The following is a 21,324-nucleotide window of genomic DNA, read 5'->3' as shown; positions in this document are numbered from 1 at the left end:
TCATAGTATGAAAAGACATGAATAGCTCTCCCAATTTCATCAAATTGAACTTAAACCCCAGTGGGTGGTTAACCTGCTTTGTGGAAGCAGCAGCCTGTGAGGTTCCCTAAGCAGAGTTGGGCTCTCCTGGGGGTGCGCATTCGGCCCCTTTCCACCAGGGGGTCCCAGTGCCTGAGCCCGGTGTGTCAGCTGCCTCTGCCTAGCTCTGAGCTGGGATCAAGCAGTACTTCTAGTGACGTTGGAGCAGCCAAAATCTCCGTCTTAGCACCTCCTAAAGTTCTGAAAATAATGGCCAAGTTGGGCATTGAGCCTTTCTCTGTTTCCAGTTGCCCAATGCTGTTGGTGGGTGTAAGTTTGGGGGGGGGCCCAAAACGAGGTGAGGGCGACAGGCTTCGGCGAACCGGGGTAAAACCCCGGGACCGGTCGCCGGCACCGCGCAGGGAGCTGGCCAAGCAGCAGAGTCAGGGCGGCCAGACGTCCCGGCGGCCCCGCCCCCGCCGGCCCCTCCCCTCCCGCCGCGCCCTACAAGCCCCGCCCCCGCCCCGCCCCCGCTGCTCCCGCAGGCCCCGCGGCGGCCATCTTTGTTAGGGGCGGCCGGGCCTGGGGTCTGGAGATGCCGAAGTCCTGCGCGGCCCGGCAGTGCTGCAACCGCTACAGCAACCGCAGGAAGCAGCTCACCTTCCACCGGTGAGGGGTGGGGGCGTCGGGGGGTGCGGGCCCTGGCTGCCCGGCCGGCCTCGGGAGCCCGGGCCTGGCGCGCCGGGGGGCCTGGGACGCCGGGGTCGCTGCGCGGCTGCCGCGGAGGCCGGGGGGCGAGAGGCCGGGGGGCGCGCCGCCTCGCCGCCGGGGCGGGGAACTGGTGCAGAGGCTGCGCAACCTGCCCGGGGCGCACCGCCGCCGCCAGCAGGTCGGGACCGGGCGGGCTCTCTGCCAGGCCGGTGAGCTGGGCCGGGCCGGACAGGGAAAGGAGACAGTTAATCAGCAGTCTGCAGCCATCCGGTGCGTCCGCTCTCCCTCCACCAAGGACACGAGAGGAAGTGTTTGCACTTCTCTTCCCCAGCCACAGGGTAAATAGCTTCAGTCACCCTACTTAGGTAGACGGGTAGCAGAAATCCAGTTAGGGCCATTGGCCAACCACACCCAAGGACGGATGAACTTAAGGGAATCCCATTTTGCTCCATCAACCTAAAGCTGACGCATATTCTATTGAGGTCCTCCCCTAAGACCTCTCCTAAACGCCCAGCTTTTAACAACCCCTCAAAACGTAGGTCCCAGCATGCGCACTGCATTCCCTGAGCATCCCTGCGCCTTCCCCTCCCCCTCTCCTCTCCCCGCAGGCACGCATCTCCTAAACGCTAAGCCTTAGAGTCTAAGGGATCCCGGGAGGCTTGCAACCAGGGTGGCAGTGGGCAGTGGCATTCATCCTGGGCAAACCCCTGAACCTGTCCCCAAGGCCCCCTTTTCTCTGACTTCTCAGTGAGCCAGAGCAGACCAGCCAAGGCTCATTTCCCCAGCCCTTGTTTCACTGTCCCCAGCATTAATAAATGTCCCCTAAAACTCACCTGGACTCGTGTTGTGAAATTTTTCCTACACGAAGTCAAGAACCCACACACTGCCTGCTGGCCCCAGGCGGACCCTCCAAGGGCCAGGCCCCCTTTCCAGTAACAGTGCCACGGCCGCACCTGGCGTCCTCTGCAGTTCTTTGGGTGGCATCCCCTACATGTCCCAGGGACTCGATCTCATTTACAGCCACAGCCCTGAACGTAGGAGGTGCTCAGTGTTTGCTGAGTGTATCTGCTGGATGAATGAGGCTGGTGCCACCTGAGGTCTGCGGTGCTGAGTCCTCTGCAGGCCTCATGTCAGGAAGGAAGAAGCCTGGAGTGGAAGAACGAGAACGGCCAGGGTGCTGGGCTAGTGGGTCAGGACGCTGACTTGGCCACAGTCAGGGGAGGTTGGCAGGGCCTGACCCATGAACAGATAGGTCCCTGCCATGACAGCCCATCCTCGGGTGCCCACTGAATGCTGGGCACTTTCTTCAGGGCTCCAGCCTCTGCCCATTTCCGTCCCCTTTGGGTTCCAAAGGATTGCTGCACTCATTGTCTCCACTTCTGTTATCATTTTCTTTTTCAAAGTAAGTGATTTTCTTTAACTATAACATACATAAACAAAAATTACAAGTACATAGCCCAACCAACTTAACCAAGTGGACACCCTGGGTGACCGCCATGCATTAACACATCACCAGCCCCCAGGAGACTCCCAGCAGCACTCCCTGTCCCTCATCCTCCCACATCCCCCAGGGTAACCCATGAGTATACTGCCTTTCCTCAGGAGCTGTTGGTCTGTTTGAGCTTGACAGGAATGAATACACGTAATGTACTTTTTTCTGTTATTTTTTAAAAAATATGTTTTTATTGACTTTAGAGAGGGTGAGGGAGAGAAAAACATCTACCAGTTGCCTTCTGCTTGACCCCCTGCTGGGCTTTGAGCCTACAATCCGGGCATGTGCCCTGACCAGGAATCAAAAACTGGTGACCTCTAGGTGCATTGGGTGATGCTCAGCCAACTGGGCCACACTGGCCGGGGCTCTGTGTGCGTGTGTGTGTTTCCCCTTTTTCTCACCATTATGTTTGTTGTGGAAGAAACATCCAAACCTATAGAGAATTCTGTAGGTTTCTAGGTTTCTTTTATGCATTTAAAATTAAGCAAGGAGCCCTGACCGGTTTGGCTTAGCGGTTGGAGCGTCCGCCTGCAGTCTGGAGAAACCCGGGTTCGGTTCCCGCTAAGGGCATGTACCTCAGTTGCAGTTTGGCCCTGGTTGGTCGTGCGGGTGGCAGCCACTCGATGTGTCCCTTTTGCATCGATGTTTCTCTCTCTCTTCCTCTCTCTCTCCCTCCCACTCTATCTGAACAAAAATGGAAAAATGTCCTCGGGTGAGGATAAAAAAAAAAAAAATTAAGCAGGGAGTGTAAAGATGACAAGAGGGCTGTAGAAAGCAATCTGGGGCTCAGATTACAGGACAGGTGACAAGGTGGGTACGCTCACTTCAAAGGTGTGTTAACCTGGATGCATAAACACAAGGGACAAGGCAAAGATACACCTTTTACTAAAGAAGTTATAGGCCTGGGGCGTGACTACCCAGCATGACCTGCCTACTTAGGAATTTATGACCAGATCACCTTTCCATAAAACCCTCTTGTTTTTGTCCACAGCTATGAGTCATGTGCTCAGTGGTAATTCATTGCTTTTCATTGCTGCATAGTATTCCATTGAATGCGTAAAGCAGAATTAATTCGTTGTTCTAGTGGAGGGCATCGGGTGCCTCTGCGTTTCTGCCATCTCAAACACATGGTTCAACCTTTTGGCTGGGACAAGTCTTCTGGTGCATGTCTGTATGTTACAGTCAGGTATATACCTGGGGGGTGGAGTTGCCTTTGGTTCACTCTCAAACCCATTCCAATCAGACTCTTGCCCCCACCGCTTCCACAAAAGGGCTCTTTCAAGTGCTCAGTAGCCCTTATGATGCCAAATGCAGTGGTCCCATTGTCGTCTGAGTTGACCTCTCGGCAGCATTTGACACAACCGAACATTGATCCCTTGAGACACTCACTTGGCTTCTAGGACAGCTCTCAGCCTCTTCCTTGGCCACAGTGTCCCTACTCAGTCTCCTTTGCTGGACCCTCCTCATTTTCAGCACTAGGCCTTGGAGTACTTGGGGGCGAAGGCCATGGCCCTGCGTCATCCCGGCCCACACTTGCTCCTAGGGCACGGATCTCACCCAGGTCTTTACCGCCCTTCATGCGGGGAAGCTCCACCTCCACATTGCATGTCCAGACATCTGTCCACCTGCCGTCCACTTCAGTATGTGGACATCTAAAAGGCACTTCAATTTTAACATCTAACACTTAAAACCAAAGTTCCCAGGTCTCAGACCGGCCCCTCCTACTGCCTCCGTTCATCTTAGTATGTGACATTTCTTCCTTCTCTTATTTCATGGCTCACGGCAAACCTTATTGCATGGTTTTCGAAATACATCCCAGATCTGCCCACTCCTTACGTCCTCCTGCTGCCACTCCAGCCACCTTGTACCCAGCTGGGGTGGGCTCAGTCATCACCCTCTGCCCCGAGCCTCCAGGGACACCCTATCTGCCCGAGACCCATGTCCTTCGCTGCCTACCCCTGCTCTTGCTCTGTCTCTGCCAAACCTGGCTGATCGCTGCTCCAACCCATCAGGCAATTGCCAGTCACTCGCTTTCCCTTCTGATACCCACGTGCTGCAGCTCCTGCTCCCAGCAACCTCTGCTCTAAGGACCCCTCCCAGGACCCCTCCCAGGTGGCCTCTCTGGCCACGCCTCACCCTTCATTCCTACGCTAGTGCCATCAGCCGGGTCAGCCTACCCTTCCGGCACCTGGGCTCCGGGGGGCGGGGCAGGCCGCTCGCGGTGCCCCCGGGGCCAGTGAAGGCTCGCCTGGCGCACGAAGCTTCAGAAACAGCTCTTTGGCCGCGTCGGTGGTCTCGTTTCCTAAGGATGCCCTAGGCAGCCAGGGCCGAAGCTTCCTGAAGCTGGGTTCGGCCTAACAGCGAGGGTGTCGGGTGCACTGGTGTGGACCTCGGGGACTTCAGCCTCGCCCCTCCGCCGTCTCTGCTGCCCAGGTTCCCGTTCAGCCGCCCCGAGCTGCTGAAGAAGTGGGTGCTGAACATCGGCCGGGGCCACTTCGAGCCCAAGCAGCACACCGTCATCTGCTCCGAGCACTTCCGCCCCGAGTGCTTCAGCGCCTTCGGCAACCGCAAGAACCTGAAGCACAACGCGGTGCCCACGGTGTTCGCCTTCCGGGACGCGGGCCAGGTGAGCGCGGACCCGCGGAGCCCGCCTCCGGCCTCCAGCCCCGCGGCCTCCGGGTTGGGCCCAGCATGACCTTCGTTTTAGGGGATCCCCGGCTGAAAGCCACTTTGATACCTGTGTGTGTATGTGTGTGTGTGTGCGCGTGCGTGAACCCTCACCTGAGGCTACCTGTCCATTTCACCTTCAGCTGGAGGAGGAGGGAGAGAGAAACATCAATGTGGGAGAGGCGCATCCATGGGTTGCCTCCCGCCCCACCCCGACCAGGGTCAGGGACCGAACCGCCGGTGGTCAAGGAGCCAGAGGCGGGGTCACCGCCGTTCTGCAACGCGCATGTGCTGTCCGCGCTCTGTCCGGCGGAAGGGCGATGCCGGGGGCGGAGCGCTGGAGGGCGCGGGGACCGCGTGGCGGCAGGCTTGCCGATGGAAGGGGATTGGGCCGACTCGGGACAGCAGGGGCTCAGCTGGTTGGAGGGTTGCAGATGGTGACAGGCTTGGACAGGCTGCTGGTTTCGGGTGAGGTCAGTGGGGAGGGACGTGGCCTTGGAACGCTGTCTTTGGCTGGCAGCTGGTTGAGAGGCCATGTGAGTACGGTCATGTGGCCTGAGCTGAAGGTGGGTCAGTGATGAGAGGACCCAGTGGATGGACTTTGCATGTCCGGTGGGCTGAGAGGGAGGTGGCCGGGGGGAGAGAGAACTCGATGAGCCCCTGGGGAATGCGGTTCCCGGATTCCGAGGCATTAGGCCCTGTGCACATGGAGTTTGATGTCCCAATGGGACATGGAGTGGACGTGTGTTAGTGGGGTGCGGTGTGCAGGTTGGCTCAGGAGAATGCTCATGGACCGCTTGAAGCCATGAGGGCATCCTATTGAAATTCATCAGTCCTAGAGATGTCCAGAGTCCCAGAGTGTGGCCCTCCAGCGGGGCTCTACTTGGACGTGGAAGGTAAAGTAATGGTGGGACCAACAAGGCAGACGGGCACCTGTGTGTCTGGTTTTGTTGGGAATGAGACAAGGAAGCCAGCGGAACCATGAGTCACGGCTGTGAGGGAGGCCGGGCGCCAGCTGTGAGCACACCTGCCCGGCACCTGCCCCCCAACTTCCTTTTTTGCCTGATGATCTCCCAGAATTCTGCACATGGGTGGCCACCTCCTCTCTTGCAAGTCCACATTTCATGGGTCTGCAGGACGGCCTCCTGTCAGCCTCCACCGCCCCCCTGGGCCACCCCTTCCTCTCCTGCTTCCTGGCTTTCTAGCACCTGCCACTCTTCTATAGTGCCTGTCTTCTCTGCGGCCGTGTGAGCTCCTCCACGGCAGGGACCCAACACCCAGGACGTTGGCAGGCACAAAGTAGGTGCTCAGTACATTCGTGTGGCTGCTTTTGTAATCTGGAAGGCCTTTTATTTTATATATGTAAAATTCAGTTGTGGGACGAACACACCTAGAGCGCTACCCTCAAACTTGTAGGCGTACAGTCAGTGCTGTGAACTGTGGGCACGAGGTCCAGCAGGGCTCGAAGGCCACTGCGCGGCTTAACTGAAACTGTGCGCCCACAGTTGGTGACTCCGCCCCCAACCCCTCAGTGTGTTTAATAGTTTGATCACTTTTTTATTTTTATATTTTTAAGGAGTTTGATCACTTTTCTTTAGAAAAAAAAGTCCTCACCCAAGGATACTTTTCCATTGATTTTCAGATAGAGCGGGAGGGGTAGAGGGAGAGACATTGATGTGAGAGAGACACACCGATTGGTTGCCTCCCACACAACTCTGACCAGGGCTGGGGATGGAACCGCAACAGAGGTATGTGCCCTTGACCAGAATCAAACCCACTTCTCTCTGGTCTGTGGGCCATTGCTCTAACCGTTGAGCCAAACTGGCCAGGGCAATAGTTTGATCACTTGTATGCATTTGTGGTAGTGTGTGTTCTTGGGGTGACCGGGCCTCTGGCCCAAGATCTGGGAACATCTTTGGAAAAAGATACTAGTGGGTGGAGGTCAAGCTAGGTGGGGTTTCAAGGCCCAATTTAATTGGATAAACATGGGCCTGAGAATGGGGATAAGCATGAGGTTTGGTGCCTGGTGTGAGGTTCTCAGGGTACAGGTCTTACTTGCACCCCAACTGGGCCGAACATTGGGCCGCTGTCCCCAGCAGCTCCATGTCTCTTGCAGCTGGTGAGAGAGGACACAGACACAGCCAGCAAGAGTGGAAATGCTGACTCGGAAAAGGAAAAGGTCAGTCTGTCCTGGGGGCCAGCCTGGGGGGGTGGGCAGCCTGCCCTGGGGGCCAGTCTGCGCTGCAGCCATGCACTGTTTCCAGGTCCTCCCAGAAGCCAGGGAGCACAGCCCGGGGAGAAAGACCGACACTGCCCTTGAGGCGCTGCAGCCGCCACCCAGCACTGGGAGCCCTGAAGGACAGGTAGGGCACCAAGGAGCACATGGCGGGTTGGTCTCAGCGGAGGAGATTGGCTAAAGACAAACAGATTTGGTGCCCAGACCACGAGCACCAGGGGTGTGGCCCTGATTTCAGGCCTTCCCAGTGGGAACTAGGAGCCAGGATCTGGGCAGACTTGGACGGCAGAACTGCGGGAGGGACCCTAGGGCCTTCCACCCATCCTTCCTGTCGGAGAACCGTTCTGCCGCTGGTCCCTGGCTTTGGCCTCTGGGTGTTGCTTACCTTCCACTCACCTGTCCTCAGGTCCTGCCACATAGACCGGAAGCAGCCGAGGCCCCTGGTCAGCCAACCAGCCCCCCACAGCCATCTGATCACAGCTATGCCCTTTTGGACTTAGATACCCTAAAAAAAAAACTCTTTGTGACCCTGAAGGAAAATGAAAAGCTCCGGAAGCGCTTGAAGGCCCAGAGACTGGTGATACGGAGGGTCTGCAGCAGCCTGCGAGCCCACAGAGAGGGGCAGGGCCCCCAGGCAGGGCCACAGCCGGAGCAGCAGAGCTGAGCCCCCGGGAGGTGGGGCCGCAGTGTTGGGCTCTGGCTGTGAACCCTTCAGTCCTGCTGCTGACGGCGAGAGGCAGCCAGGTGAGGAGTCCAGTGCAGCCTCAGGTGAATCTGGTGGCGTGAGGCTCTGAGCCAGTGGGCCATGAACCTGAGAAACTGAGAAACTTGCTCATCCAGGAGGTGACAGTCCCAGCTGTCCACTCAGCACAAGCTAGGCCAGTGTCCTTGGAACCACGGCTGAGCCAGTGGCAGACACTCCCAGTGGGGGCGAGCATGTTTCCTTGTGGGGCAGCTGGCCAGAGCGGGTGGCAGCTGACTCTCAGGCAGCAGGAGTGGCCCCCCATCGCCTGGATAGCAGGCTCCCTGGCCGACACTGGCCTCTCTCCCAAGGAGTGCCTCTTCCCAGCCTGGTCTGATCGAACTACATAGTCAGGTGTCTTCCTACACTGCAGGTTTTTTTCCATTTAAAAACAAGCACTGGCCCTGGCCAGATAGTTGTTGGTTAGAACATCTTCCTGACACACCAAGGTTGCAGGTTTGATCCCTGGTAGGGGCACATACAAAAAGCAACCAGTGAACGTGTAAGTGCGTGGAACGACAAATCGATGTTCTCTCTGTCTAACCAGTAAATAAAAAAATAAAAAATGGAAACAAGTACTAATTTACAGTTCACTCTCCTGTTTGCTTTGGTGATGCTAAGACTGACTTCCTGTTGAAGAACAGGGCATGACCACCAAAAAAGAGGTGACTTTAGTTAAAAAAAAGATTTGGTTTGAGATCTCCTAACTCTAGACTCTCGGGTAACGGCCCAATGCAGAGATGGATGATGCCTTCCGCTGAGCCTCACGCTGTGCTGGAGGCAGTGGAGGGCACGAGATGGGGCGGGGCTTTCGCACAGATGCATGGAACACTGTCCCCAGCTTTCAGGAAGGTTTATTGTGGTCAGAGTGCCTCCTGTACAGTCCATTTCAGGCAGACTGGACAGAACCGGGGCCCCAGGGAGCCACCTGCTGTGTCCGAACAGACTCCTGGAACGCAACGCTTACTCCACAGTTCACATTCAGAGCAACTCGGAGAACTTTTAGAATGGAGATAAATATCGCAGGATTGGACAACTTGAATTATTTTTAAAAACTGGAGGAAGGGGGTTATTAGTGATTCCACTGGTACCAGCGGCTGGTAGCTGCCGGAACCCCGCCATCGGGCCTCTGCTTGTAACAGGTATCAGACCCGGTGGTTTGGGAGCTTCCACCACAGAGGCCAGTGAAGGAGGAAGGTCTTGGGAACAGACACCCAGAAAGGTCCCCTGTGAGGAGGGAGCTGGGCCAGACCGGGCGGGGCGCAGCAGCGCCACCTGCTGGCTGTGAGCAAGCAACACACCAGGGCTCAGCTCCAGGGCAGATTGGGCAGGGGCTCCAGGCCGGGCTATGCTTCCCCTCGCCTGACCCTCTCCGTTCCAACACCGCACTGTGGTGTGCAGCACAAGCAGGTTAGGCTGAGCCACAGGGAGCGGGGGAGAGGGACACGCCCCTTTCCCCACAAGGAGGGGGTGTCCTGGAAGGAAGTGACCCGTGACAAGGATGGGCCCTGGGAACCAGAGGCACACTATCCTGTCCCAAGCCAGGTGCCAGTGGAATGATTCGAGAAGTTCTGGGGGAAAAAAGAGACTAACTGCCCAAGCCATTTGTTCTCAGACAGAGCAGATTTATAAACCCACACTCCTCTCCGTATTTCAGCAGGAAAAGGTGGTTCTGGGGAAGTTGATCACACAGACGCTCACTTGACAGGAGACCTCTGTTCTTTCCCTGCCATGTTCAGTGTAGGTTTCAGGAAAAACAGTCCACGACCCCACGTGTGCGGGCAGGACGTTCCAGTGGCCTCAGGGCAGACCGTGAGCTTCTGGGCGGCTGCAGTCAGCATGTGCTGAAGACACGGGGAGGGACCCAGAGGCGCTCGGGGGCCCAGGGCCCTTCCCTTGGGGACACGATCCTTGGGAAACAGAACGGCTGTGCCGTGGTTCTGGTCCAGGTAGGGCTGCCTCAGTCTTACCCACAGCACCCATGAAAGCGGGGTGTCTGTCCCTTCACACAATTGATACGGTACCACCTTCTATAGGAATAATATAAAATAAACACATTTGATGTCTTGGTTTTTTCCCTGCTTCCAAATTTGTAGACTCCCAGGAAGATTTTTTGCAGCCTTTTAATCTGGTTTCTCGAGCAGTTTATCCGTCTGTGTCAATCCTGTGGGCTGTAAAAGACAAGACAGACTCAGGGTATCAAAAGGCACTGTTTCCATGGCCTCTGCCCACTTGGGTTTGGCCACCAGCAGACCAGAGTCTGGCCGGCCAATGGCTGGCTCTGGAACTCAAGGGAGCAGCTGGGTTTGCTTCGTACCCCACCTGGGCTGCGGTCCAAGCAGAGGGACTCACGGCACTTCCGCCGGGGAAGGCTCAGCCCCACGGGCAGCACATCACAGGCCTGAGCGAGCTGCCCGTGTCCCCTGCCCCCAGCGGGTGCCAGAGGGAAGGTGCTTGTCGCTGCACTGATGTCCCTGGTCCTGGTCAGTAGCTCAGCCCCTCCCGGTCCCCGCACAGGGCAGGTGACTGCAAAGGGCAGCTACTCACACTGCTTTGGTATCCTGAGCGCCTCACTGTCCAGCGCCATCACCTGGTGCAAGACCCCCCGGAACTGGTACAGCACTTTCAGGTTCTTCTCTTCACCCACACATGGGTCGTAGAACCCGGGCAGCCCGGCCTGGAACAAACAGATTCTGCTTGGAGGGAGGACTCGAGGCAGTCGGTTACACCCCGCACGGCCTGTCTGCTTCCAACTGCACCCTTACAAGGGCCTTGACTTCCCCTCAGAAGATGCCAATGTTGCCACTTGAGAAGAAAGAAATGACAATCTGAAAAAGTTGCCTATTTAAGTCCTAGACTCCTTCTCGACATGGGCCCCTCCCCCATCCTAAAGACACCCCTTTCTTTTGTTTTTTTATCAATCCTCACCTGAGGAGGATATTTTCCCATCCCAGATAGAGTGGAAGGGAGGGAGAGAGACATCGACGTGAGAGAGACACATCGACTGGTTGCCTCCTGCATGACCCTGACCAGGGCTGGGGATGGAACCGCAACCGAGGTACGTGCCCTTGGCTGGAATCGAACCCAGGACTCTGGTCTGTGGGCCGAGCTCTCACTGCTGAGCAAACCAGCCAGGGCTACACCACTGTCTTCACAGAAGCCCCACCAAGATGGAGATACTAGAGGCTTTTCGGGAATCTAGTTCTTGGCCCTGGGTGGATTTGTCATCACACCCCAGGCTGCAGCTTCAGACGAGCTAGGTGACCACACACGCCTCCTGACAGGCGAGAAAGCGGCGGGGAGCTCGAGGGCAGGACGTGCACCTGGCACACGCAGGTGCTCAGGACACATGCTGGGGGGGGGCACGAACTGCTCAGGGTGGGCACGAGGGGTGTTGGGCAGCGCTCCGCACAGCGAATGCCGGCAACGTGAAGGGTTCCGCTGCGGTGGCTGGCCCTGCCCTGGGCTGCTGGCCCAGGACCCGGAACCGAGCCTGTGGGAACGCGGGCTGCACCTTGGAGGCCTCTGTGAGGATGAGCTTCGAGTCCTTCACCAGGCACTGCAGGGGCACGGTCACGTCAATCACCTTCACCTTCTCGTTCTTCCTGCTCTTGTCGTTGACAAACTTCCCGTACCAGGCGTTGACGATGATGAGGCCTGAGGACGCGCTCGGTCAGAGCAGGGCGGGCCGCGGCTGGGCACCCTCTCCCGGTGCCCCCACGCCCACCCTGTCCCCAGGGAGGCCATGCCTTCTCACCCATCCGGGATTCTTCCGCCTCGATGATCCTTCGGACGGATTCCTGCATCAGCCGGACCTGCAAAGAACAAGGCAGGTGGCCGTCACCGCCCCTGTTCAGAGCCACGGCCCGTGCCTGTTCATGTGCCCTCCTCTGTGCACAGAGAGCCCGCAGAGAGCCCGCAGGGCCCACCGTCTCTCCAGGAGAGCTGTTGTTCAAAAGCAACTCACAGAGGGGAAGAAAAAGAGGGCAACGCCCACTACTTTAAAAAAACAAAGCAAACTTGCTCAACAATAAAGATAAAGAAATAAATAAAACACTGCTATGCTCTTTGAGGGTAAACGGATCTCATCTTTGGAGCTGGGCCTGGGTAGCTCCCAGCATCACATGCCAGCGGCGACACCGACTGCAGTGGCCGGCGCAGCTGTGGGGAAGCAGCCGGGACGAGGCGAGGCCGGGGCCCAGGGGAGAGCGGTGGGGCTCCGCACGCAGACGCAGCACCGCGAGCACCCGGGGCGGACGAGCACTCACTGCAGCCTCTGCCTCCTGTTTCTTCTGCAGGATGTCGGTGGCTGTGCTCTCCCTCTGCTTTTCCAGCTCCCTTGTGCGAGAAAAACAATCCGCACATTAGCATGGTGTCACCCCGTGGGCCCGAGCCCAGCAAACAGTCCGTGCTCCTACTGCATTCCGAGTCCTAGAACTGCAAAACGTATTTCCAAGACCACCTCAAGCAAATGTTTGTCGCAGGCCGGCGCAGCTTTCTGTGTCCCCAGCTGGCTCTCCCCCACCTGCTCGCTGGAGCACACTGGACACTCACTGCCAGTCCCTTTGGACAGAAGCCCCCAGCTGACAGGCCTCTCAGGGATATGGGAGGTCAGAGAAGGCAAGAACCACAGCAGATGCTGCCAACCTTCTGGGACTGTTACATCACACTCCGGGAAGGACACATGAGTGAAGATACAGAATATATCTTCTCCTCGGCAAAGCACAAGGACGCGGGCAGCACCCGTCAGAAGACTCAATGCCTCACTCCTCCTGGGAAACTAGGACCCTGAACTCTCTGGATCTGAAAGCTAGAGGGGCCGGAAGAGGAGAGTCCTTCCTTCCTCCCGGAGCCCCTAAGCTCAGCGATGTCCCATCTTTTCCGTCTCATGGCACACACGCATGGCTGCAGCACACCAAAACATACTTTTGGCCTATCTGACAGGAAAAAAGGTATGGTTTGATTCATTCATACTGGACAGCCATTATTGTGTTGGCTGTCATCATGTTTCGATTCGACAACCTAAGGGAAAAGAGGTCAGTGCCCCTGACTAAATAACTAGTTAGGTACTGCATGTTTTAAAATTCCTGGGGCACAGCCGTTGAAAATTGCTGCCTAAGCTCAATGCTTTATGAAATTCAATCATTACAAAGTAACAAAGACTTGACCTTATGTCCTGATGAATTACCGACAAAGGTTATGGAATGAATTACATCTCTACGGTGTCTAAGCTGTGGTCACTGCTCCCTTCTGGTCACCCCAGTCCCCTTGAACCCAGCGCCAGGAAGTAAATGGTCAGAACGGGGAAACAGCAGCTCATTTCTCTGGCCACGGCTCAGTTTCAACAAGTCGGTAAGCTAACTCGAGTCCTTTCTGGAGGGAGGCATGCAGGCAAACGGAGGGGGAGAACAGTACTTGTACTGTAAGTTAACATCTGCTGAGTACTTCTCATGGACCGAACCCTCTGCACTTCACATGCATTAAATAACCTTCCTGCCCTGGCCAGTTTCGTCACCGGTCACAGTGTCGGCCTGTGGACCAAAGGGTCATGGTTTATTCATTCGAGAGGCAACCAATCCATGTGTCTCTCTTGCATCAATATTTCTTTCTCTCTCTCCCCCTCCCTCCCTCCTTCCCTCCACTCTCTCTGAAAAAATCAATGGAAAAGTATCCTCAGGTGAGGATTAACAAAAAAAAACAAAGAAATAAACAAACAAACAAAAAAACTGACCAAGAAATTGAAAATGTTTAGAAAAAATGAAGTAAGTAAGGAAATGCCCTAATGCAGATGCGGGTGGGTTCCAGCACTACGTCGCCAGCTGAGACAGGCCCCGGCCCGCCTGCTGAGCGACGCCCTGCGCCCTGTGCCTGCTTCCCACTCACTTCTCCTTCTGAGCCCTGAGGTACGGTCTGATGACGAGACGGTGCATGGCGAAGTAGACCACCAGGGGCCCCACGGTGGCATAGAACACGGCGCTGGGGAGGAGCTGATCCGTCAGATGAATGGGGAAGAAGTAAGTCTGACTGGCCCGGTTTAACCTGAAAACAGAAAGAACAAAACATCGAAGATGAGTCAAGTTTCCAGGGAAGGGAGACGGGGTCTCAGCCCCAGGAAGAGCCTCTCAGTCACACAGAACGCCAGTTAGACGGAGCCCGAGTCGGCTTGTTCATAACCCACTCCCCTTTTTCGGTCCCCATTCCAAAGTTCAGCTGCTGGACTTGATGCCTGTGACAGAACAAAGGCCCCAGTACCTGCTGACCTAAGGCTCGACCAGAGCGAATGCGGCCTTAGGAGACAGGGGTGGACACTCGTCCTGGGTCCTAGAGACAGTCACAGCTCAGTCCTCAACTTCCCTGTTCGAAAGAAGTGTGTGAAGCTCCCACAGCGAGCAAGCTAAGGAGACTCTGCTTCCTGTAGCGGCCGAGCTGCTCCTACTGGGTGAATCACCCCACAGATAACGAAGGTACCACCAAGACTTTCAGGCACTAATTGCAACTAAAGGCAGGCAGACCCAGGAGAGCTGAAATGTAGAATATGGAACTGCTGAGCTTCCTGGGCCCCCACCCAGCTTTTAGCCCAAAGGCAACTTTCAATCTGTACCACCCGGAGGGCTAAATCTGGATGCAATCTGCAGTCCAATTAGGTTGAAGCACCAGAACCCCAACTACTGTGGGGCAACCATAGTAGCTGGGAACTAGGGAGGGTCCCCCAAAGTCAGTGAACAAAAAGGAAGGTCCGCGACGGGGAGCCTCAGAATCTCCACATCAGTGCACAGCAGTGGCCCAGCTGAAGGTAAAATGACCGCTGTGTTTTGACTGCTGCCACCCAGGGAGTCTGAGCTTGCAGTATGACTACTATTTACGTTCTAAAAGGGGAAACCAGCACCTCTCTGAGAAACATAACGGCATATAGAGTCTCTACAATGTATCCTTCACAACACTCAGGATACGACACAAACTACAGTCTTACATAAAAGGAGAAAAAGGTAATGAACAGAAACCAACTCCAGGCGCCCAGTAAGTGGAAATGGCAGTGGGATTTTATTTTATTTTTTTCTTGATTGATTACAGAGAGAGGAAGGGAGAGGGAGAGACAGGAACATCAATGAGAGAGAACATCGATTGGCTGCCTCCTGCATGCCCCCAACTAGGGATCAGGCCCACAACTTGAGCATGTGCCCTGAACAGGAATCGAACTGGCGACATCTTGGTGCCTGGGTCAACACTCAACCACTGAGCCACACCGGCCGGGCTTAGAACTAGCAGGAGGATTTAAAGCAGCAGTTTTTTTTTGTTTTTTTTTTATCCTCACCCGAGGACATTTTTCCATATTTTGTTCAGATAGAGTGAGAGGGAGAGAGAGAGAAACATCGATGTGAAAGGGACACATCAAGTGGTTGCCACCCACACGACCCCACCAGGGCTGGGGACAAACTGCAACCAAGGTACGTGCCCTTAGCGGGAACCGAACCCGGGTCTCTCCAGACCGCAGGCCGACGCTCTAACCGCTGAGCCAAACCGGCCAGGGCTAAAGCAGCAGTTTTAATTACGCTCAAAGACATCTACATTCACTGGATGGGCTCATGGGCCCAACAGCAGACTGGAGACACACCAAAAGAAACTACCCAGTGGGCAGAACAAAAAGAGACTGAAGACAGACAGACAGAACCTCAGAGGCCTGTAGGAAAACGAGACCTAACATGCAAGTGATTAGGGCCCCAGACAGGAGACAGAATGAGGCAGGAATACCTATTTGAAGATTAATGACCTAAAAATACCAGATTTGACAGAGGATTTAAGTTTGCAAATGCAGGCTTAGCAAAGCCTAAGCAGCGCACACAGCAAAGCCACATCCAGTGCCCTGCAGTCACTCGGCTGGAAACAGAAGCCAGCCGGAGCTGAGCAGCCAGGAAAACAAGCTGTTATACTCAGGGAAGTAATGGTTCCGATGATGAAAGACTTGTCAGAAACAACTGATGCCAGAAGACAAGCAGAGCATCACTTAGAGCACGAAAAGAAAGAGTCCACCAACCCTCAATTCTATGCCCAGTGACAATATCCTTCAAAAAGAAAACCTCCAGAATTGATGAAGAACACTCAAAACGAAAAAATAAACCAAACAACCCCAGAAGCAAACAGACAAAAGATTTAAATAGAGACTTCACTGAAAAAGATATATGGATGACAAATATGCACATGAAAAGATGCTCAACTCATCTCATTAGTTTTAGGAAAATGCAAATCAAAACCATGCAATAGGCAACATTAAGGCCACACCCAAAGACTGTAGAGGACATAGAGCAACTGGAAGTCTCCTGCGGCTGGTGGGAAAGGAAAACAAAGCCACCACTTTGGAAAATGGCTGGGCACTTTGTTAGGAAGTAAACGCACACCTACCATATGCCTCAGCACACCTACTCCTACTGTTTACCCAAGAGATATCAAAAGTTAATGTTCCGCCCTGGCCAGTTTCTTTCGGTGGTTAGAGTGTCGGCCCGCAGACCAGTGAGTCAAGGAAGGGTTCGATTCTGACCAAGGGCAGGTATCTCGGTTTCGATTTGTCCCTGGGCCCTGGTTGGAGTCGTGTGGTAGGCAGCCACTCGGTATGTCCCTTTCACATCGATATTTCTCTCTCTCTTCCTCGCTCTCCCTCCCGCTCTATCTGAACAAAGATGGAAAAGTGTCCTCAGGTGAGGATAAAAAAAAAAAGTTAATGTTCCTACAACACCTGCGCATGAATGTCTCTATTGGCTTTGTTTGTAGCCCTCCAAAACTGGAAGTAAGCCTTTTTAAACTGATGAACAGACCACGAACATCCATACAATGCAATAATGAGCGACAATAAAAACAAGCACACCGCTGACAAATGCGTCAGCATGGACACATCTCAAATGCATTATGCCCATCAGAGAAACACAACAGGCTTCAACTGTATAATTCCATCTACGTGACATTTTGAAAAGACAAAAATATAACAAAATCAGATCAGTGGCTGGCAGGGCTGGAGAACCACACAAAAGGCATAATGGAATTTTGGGGGAAGATGAAAAATGTTCTTTATCTTTTTTGTTGTTGTTGTTAATCCTCATCCGAGGATATTTTTCCAGAGAGAGAGAGAGAGAGACTGGGAAACAGAGAGAAACATCCATGTGAGAAAGACACATCAACTGGTTGCCTCTCGCACAACCCCAGTGGGGCCGGAGATGGAACCTGCAACCCAGGCACATGCCCTTGATTGGGAATCGAATCCACAGCCCTTCGGCCCTCAGGCCACGGTTCTTTTTTTAAAAAAATTTTTTTCTTTATTGATTTTAGAGAGAGAGGAAGGGAGAGGGAGATAGAAACATCTATGAGAGAGAACATCGATGGGCCACCTCCTGCATGCCCCCCCATATCCTGGGCACAGGCCCTACCCGGGAATCGAACCGGCGACCTCTTGGTACAGGGTCCACATTCAACCACTGAGCCATACTAACTGGGCAGCTCAGGCCAACGTTCTATGACTTATGTGACTGTCAAAACTCACAGAAATATACAATAAAAAGGATGGCCTGGCCCTGGCCAGTATGGCTAGTGGTAAGAGCGTCGCCTGCGGACCAAAGAGTCCGGGTTTGATTCTGGCAAGGGCACGTACCTCGGTGGTGGTTCGTCCCCGGCCCCGGTTGGGGATGTGTGGGTGGCAGCCAATCGATGTCTCTCTCTCACATCGTTTCTCTCTCTCTTCCTTCCTCTTTCCCTCCCACTCTATCTGAAGATTAATGTAAAACTGTCCTCGGGTGAGAATTAAAAAAAAAAAAAGGATGGCCCGGCCGGTGTGGCTCAGTGGTTGAGTGTCAACCCCATGTACCAAGAGGTCGCAGGTTCAATTCCGTCAGGGCACATGCCCAGGTTGTGGGCCAAATGCCCAGTCGGGGGCATGCAGGAGACGGCCAATCGATGCTCCCTTTCTCTCCGTTCTTTCTTCTCTCTCTCTTTTTTAATCCTCACCCGAGGACTTTTCCATTTATCATCAGACAGAATGGGAGAGAGGGAGGAAGGAAGAGAGAGAGAAAGAGAGAGAAACATGGATGTAAGAGACACATCCAATGGTTGCCTCCTGCACAACCTGACCAGGGCCAGGGACGAGCTGCAAACAAGGTACGTGCCCTTGACTGGAATTGAATCCATGACTCATTGGTCCACGGGCTGTCGCTCTAATCGCCGAGCCAAACCACCCAGCGCCGAAGTTGGATATTTCAACATGTCTCTCACAGTTGATAGAACTCAACAAAATCAGTCGAGTCATTAAAATTCTGATTTCTGACAAATGCTGTCAATTATCTTGACCTAACAGATACCAAAATGAAATTAAATTAGAAATCAATAATGAGATATTGGGGGGAAAAACCCAAATATTTGGAAACTAAGCACTATATTTCTAAGTGAAATAAGAAATAGGCCCGGCCGGTGTGGCTCAGTGGTTGAGTGTTGACCCCTGCACCAAGGGGTCACCGGATTGATTCCCGGTCAGGACACATGCCCAGGTTGTGGGCCCGATCCCCAGTGGGGGGCATGCAGGAGGCGGCCAATCAATGTTCTCTCTCTCTCTCTCTCTCTTTTTTTCTTTTATCCTCACTCGAGGATATTTTTCCATTTTTTTGTTCAGATAGAGCGGGAGGGAGAGAGAGGAAGAGAGAGAGAGAGAGAGAGAGACATCGACGTGAAGGGACACATTGAGTGGCTGCCACCCGCACGACCAACCAGGGCCGGGGACAAACTGCAACCGAGGTATGCGCCCTTAGCGGGAACCGAACCCGGGTCTCTCCAGACCGCAGGCCGACGCTCCAACCGCTGAGCCAAACCGGCCAGGGCGATGTTCTCTCTCATCTGTGTTTCTATCTCCCTCTCCTTCTCCTTTCCTCTCTCTCTAAAATCAATAAAGAAAAAAAAAATTAAAAAAAGAAACAGTGTGAATTAAGACAGTGACACAACGTCACATCTGTGGGGCTGAGGAGAGCGATGGGCACAGGAAACACACAGCCCTAAAAGTTTATGTCAGAAGGAGTCTCAAGTTCGTAATCTAAGGTTTAACCTTAAAAAGCTAGAAAAAGAGCCAATTAAACCAAAATAAGTAGAAAGAAGGAAATAAAATCAGAAACCAATGAGACAGAAAACAGGTAAACAATAGAGAAAATTAGCTAAGCTAAAATCTGGTTCTTTGAAAAGTTAAGTACCTTAGCCAGACTGATTAAGAAAGAGGGAGAAAGAATACAAATTACCAACATTAGGAATAAAGAAAGGGTTACCTACAGATAACTGCGGATGGTAAAGCGATAGAGGCATAGCCCTGGCCGTCATGGCTGTTGGCTGGGCATTGTCCCACATGTTGCTGGTTCAATTGGGTCAGAGAAAATGCCCGTGTTTCGAGCTCAATCCCCAGTGGGGGTGTAGAGGAGGTGGCCAATAGATGTTACACTCCTGCATACAAGTTTCTCTCTCTCTCTCTCTCTAAAAATCACTAAAAATATATTTAAAAAAGGGACAAGGGTATATTATTACTTTATGCTAACAAATTTAACATTTACATAAAGTGAACAAATTCCTTGAAAAACACAAATGAGCCCTGTCTTGTTTGTCTCAGCGGTAAAGCGTCAGCCCGTGGACCAATGAGTTGCGGGTTCAATTCCAGCCAAGGGCATGTACCTTAGTTGCGGTTTGTCCCCAGCCATGGTCAGGTCATGTGGGAGGCAACCAGTCAATGTGTCCCTTTCACATCAATGTTTCTCTTTCTCCCTCTATCTCCCTCCCACTCTATCTGCAGATAAATGGAAAAATATCCTCTGGTGAAAATTAAAAAAAAAAAAGAGTTGCGGGTTCAGTTCTGGTCAAGGGCACATACCTTAGTTGCAGTTTGTCCCTGGACCTGGTCAGGGTCATGCGGGAGGCAACCAGTTGATGTTTCTCTTTCACATTGATGTTTCTCTCTCTCTATCTGAAGATAAATAGAAAAATGTCCTTGGGTGAGGATAAAAAAAAAAAAAAAGAAAAACACAAATGAACAGAGCTGAAAGAGAATAGTGAAAAGAGAATACTGAAAAAGCCTTATATTTATGGAGAAATTTGAATTCTTTAACAAAAACAATGGAGATTCAGATTCGGTTGGTTTCACTGGTGAGCCCTATAAAACATAAGGAAGAGGGAACACTTCCTAACTCATTTTATCAGGCTGGCATAACTCATTCCAAGCCCTAACAAATACATAATAAAAAAAAAAAGTATAGACCAGCATCCCTTACAAACATAGTCACAAAAACCCTTACTATTAGCTAATCAAATCAGGAAAAATAAAAGTATACATCATTATCAACTGGAATTTTCCTCAGGAATGCAAGCTTGGTTTAATATTTAAAATTTTAATGTGGCTCATCAAACAAACAAATGTAAGAAAAAAGTTCTATTTAGCAAAGTAAGATCATCTGCTGCTGCTGAACTCTGGCTCTTTTGGCAAAACCTTGGTTTATTTACCAATACAATGTGGACAATGCAGCCTGTTGAACTAGAAAACTCAGCTGAAATGAAATGTTCTCTCCGACAGGCCTGAGTGCATTCTTGGGACACGAGCTCAGCTCAGATGGGGTCCCGTACATCTGAACAGAAACTGAGCCACCGGACACTGTCTCGTGAGTGGTCCCCGTTTGGGAGAGGCGGGGAAGAGATCGGAATGCAGAATCAATGCCTGTACTTGGAGACATGAGGGAAAGACCTCACAGGCACACGTGGAAGACAGAAGACAGAGGTCAGAACGGAGACGCTCTACCCAGAAAGCTCCAATGCCTGCCAGCCGTTGACCCTGGTGTGCGGAGTGTGAGAGGCTGCAGGGCCGAAAGGAAAGGTGATCGGATTCCTCTCCTCCCTCCTCACCCTTTCCTTCAGCAGAATCCACACCAACCTCCTCGCAGTCCTCAAGGGCAGCCATGCCCGCACCCACGTACCAGTGGACAAAGGCATGCCTGGGGTACATCAGGTCAAATTGTGGGCCAGGTGAGCACGGGCCTCTGTACTCTGGCCAGGTCTCCACCAGGTACCACAGTGAGAGGCTGGCAATTAACGCCAACTTCGAAGCCAGGGGGACACCAGCACACGTACTGGATGCTGCGCTTGGTGCTGACAGTGGCAATGGCAGCACTGGCATCTTTGGGGGCTACAGCACCACGGCACGGCAGGCAGCAAGCCCCGTGTTTCCCGTGGCGAGGGCACACTTCCCCTCTGCTGCAGAAAGCTGCTCCTGGTGGGCGTTCTCGGCAGAGATGACAGGGCCGACGTGGCCAGAGGGGAGCGGAGGCAGGGGAGCACCGCGTTGGTCTGGAATTCGGTCAGATCAACATCCAGGGCTGCAACCCCCCACCCGAGGGAAGCATCGATGGAGGACACCATCTGGCAAATGGGGCGTTTGAGCTTAGTGCAGGTTGGGAGCTCAAT

The 21,324-nt window shown here is 53.5% G+C and overlaps 2 protein-coding genes across 7 annotated transcripts in view; one reads left to right on the top strand and one right to left on the bottom strand.

The window, feature by feature from the left end:
- The first annotated feature begins 565 nt into the window (after positions 1–565).
- Positions 566–8,436, top strand: THAP3 (THAP domain containing 3). Of its 4 annotated transcripts, none has more exons than XM_036257428.1 (5): positions 566–687; positions 4,655–4,847; positions 7,005–7,067; positions 7,153–7,251; positions 7,660–8,436. In XM_036257428.1, exons 1-5 carry the CDS (start codon positions 614–616, stop codon positions 7,786–7,788), a joined length of 558 nt encoding a protein of 185 aa, XP_036113321.1. In that variant the 5' UTR covers positions 566–613; the 3' UTR covers positions 7,789–8,436. The 4 variants fall into 4 exon arrangements, with proteins under 4 accessions (XP_036113321.1, XP_036113318.1, XP_036113320.1 ...); XM_036257425.1 differs by having other exon boundaries at positions 7,531–8,436; XM_036257427.1 differs by lacking the exon at positions 566–687 and adding an exon at positions 3,131–3,407 and having other exon boundaries at positions 6,988–7,067; positions 7,531–8,436.
- A 371-nt stretch (positions 8,437–8,807) lies between these two features.
- The window catches only part of DNAJC11 (DnaJ heat shock protein family (Hsp40) member C11), a 67,052-nt gene continuing 54,535 nt past the window's right edge, over positions 8,808–21,324 (bottom strand). Inside the window, exons 11-16 of one of the 3 annotated variants that reach the window (XM_036256030.1) lie at positions 13,750–13,905; positions 12,135–12,204; positions 11,624–11,681; positions 11,381–11,523; positions 10,414–10,543; positions 8,808–10,037 (exon numbers count right to left, since the gene is read on the bottom strand). In XM_036256030.1, the coding sequence (XP_036111923.1) occupies positions 10,012–10,037; positions 10,414–10,543; positions 11,381–11,523; positions 11,624–11,681; positions 12,135–12,204; positions 13,750–13,905 (583 nt within the window). In that variant the 3' untranslated portion in view covers positions 8,808–10,011. The remainder of the gene's footprint in view (positions 10,038–10,413; positions 10,544–11,380; positions 11,524–11,623; positions 11,682–12,134; positions 12,205–13,749; positions 13,906–21,324) is intronic. The other 2 variants (XM_036256029.1, XM_036256028.1) reach the window with 2 other exon arrangements.

This window comes from Molossus molossus, unplaced genomic scaffold (assembly GCF_014108415.1).
Source record: "Molossus molossus isolate mMolMol1 unplaced genomic scaffold, mMolMol1.p scaffold_m16_p_12, whole genome shotgun sequence".
Taxonomy (NCBI): domain Eukaryota; kingdom Metazoa; phylum Chordata; class Mammalia; order Chiroptera; family Molossidae; genus Molossus; species Molossus molossus.
This window is presented reverse-complemented; position numbering and strand designations above follow the sequence as displayed.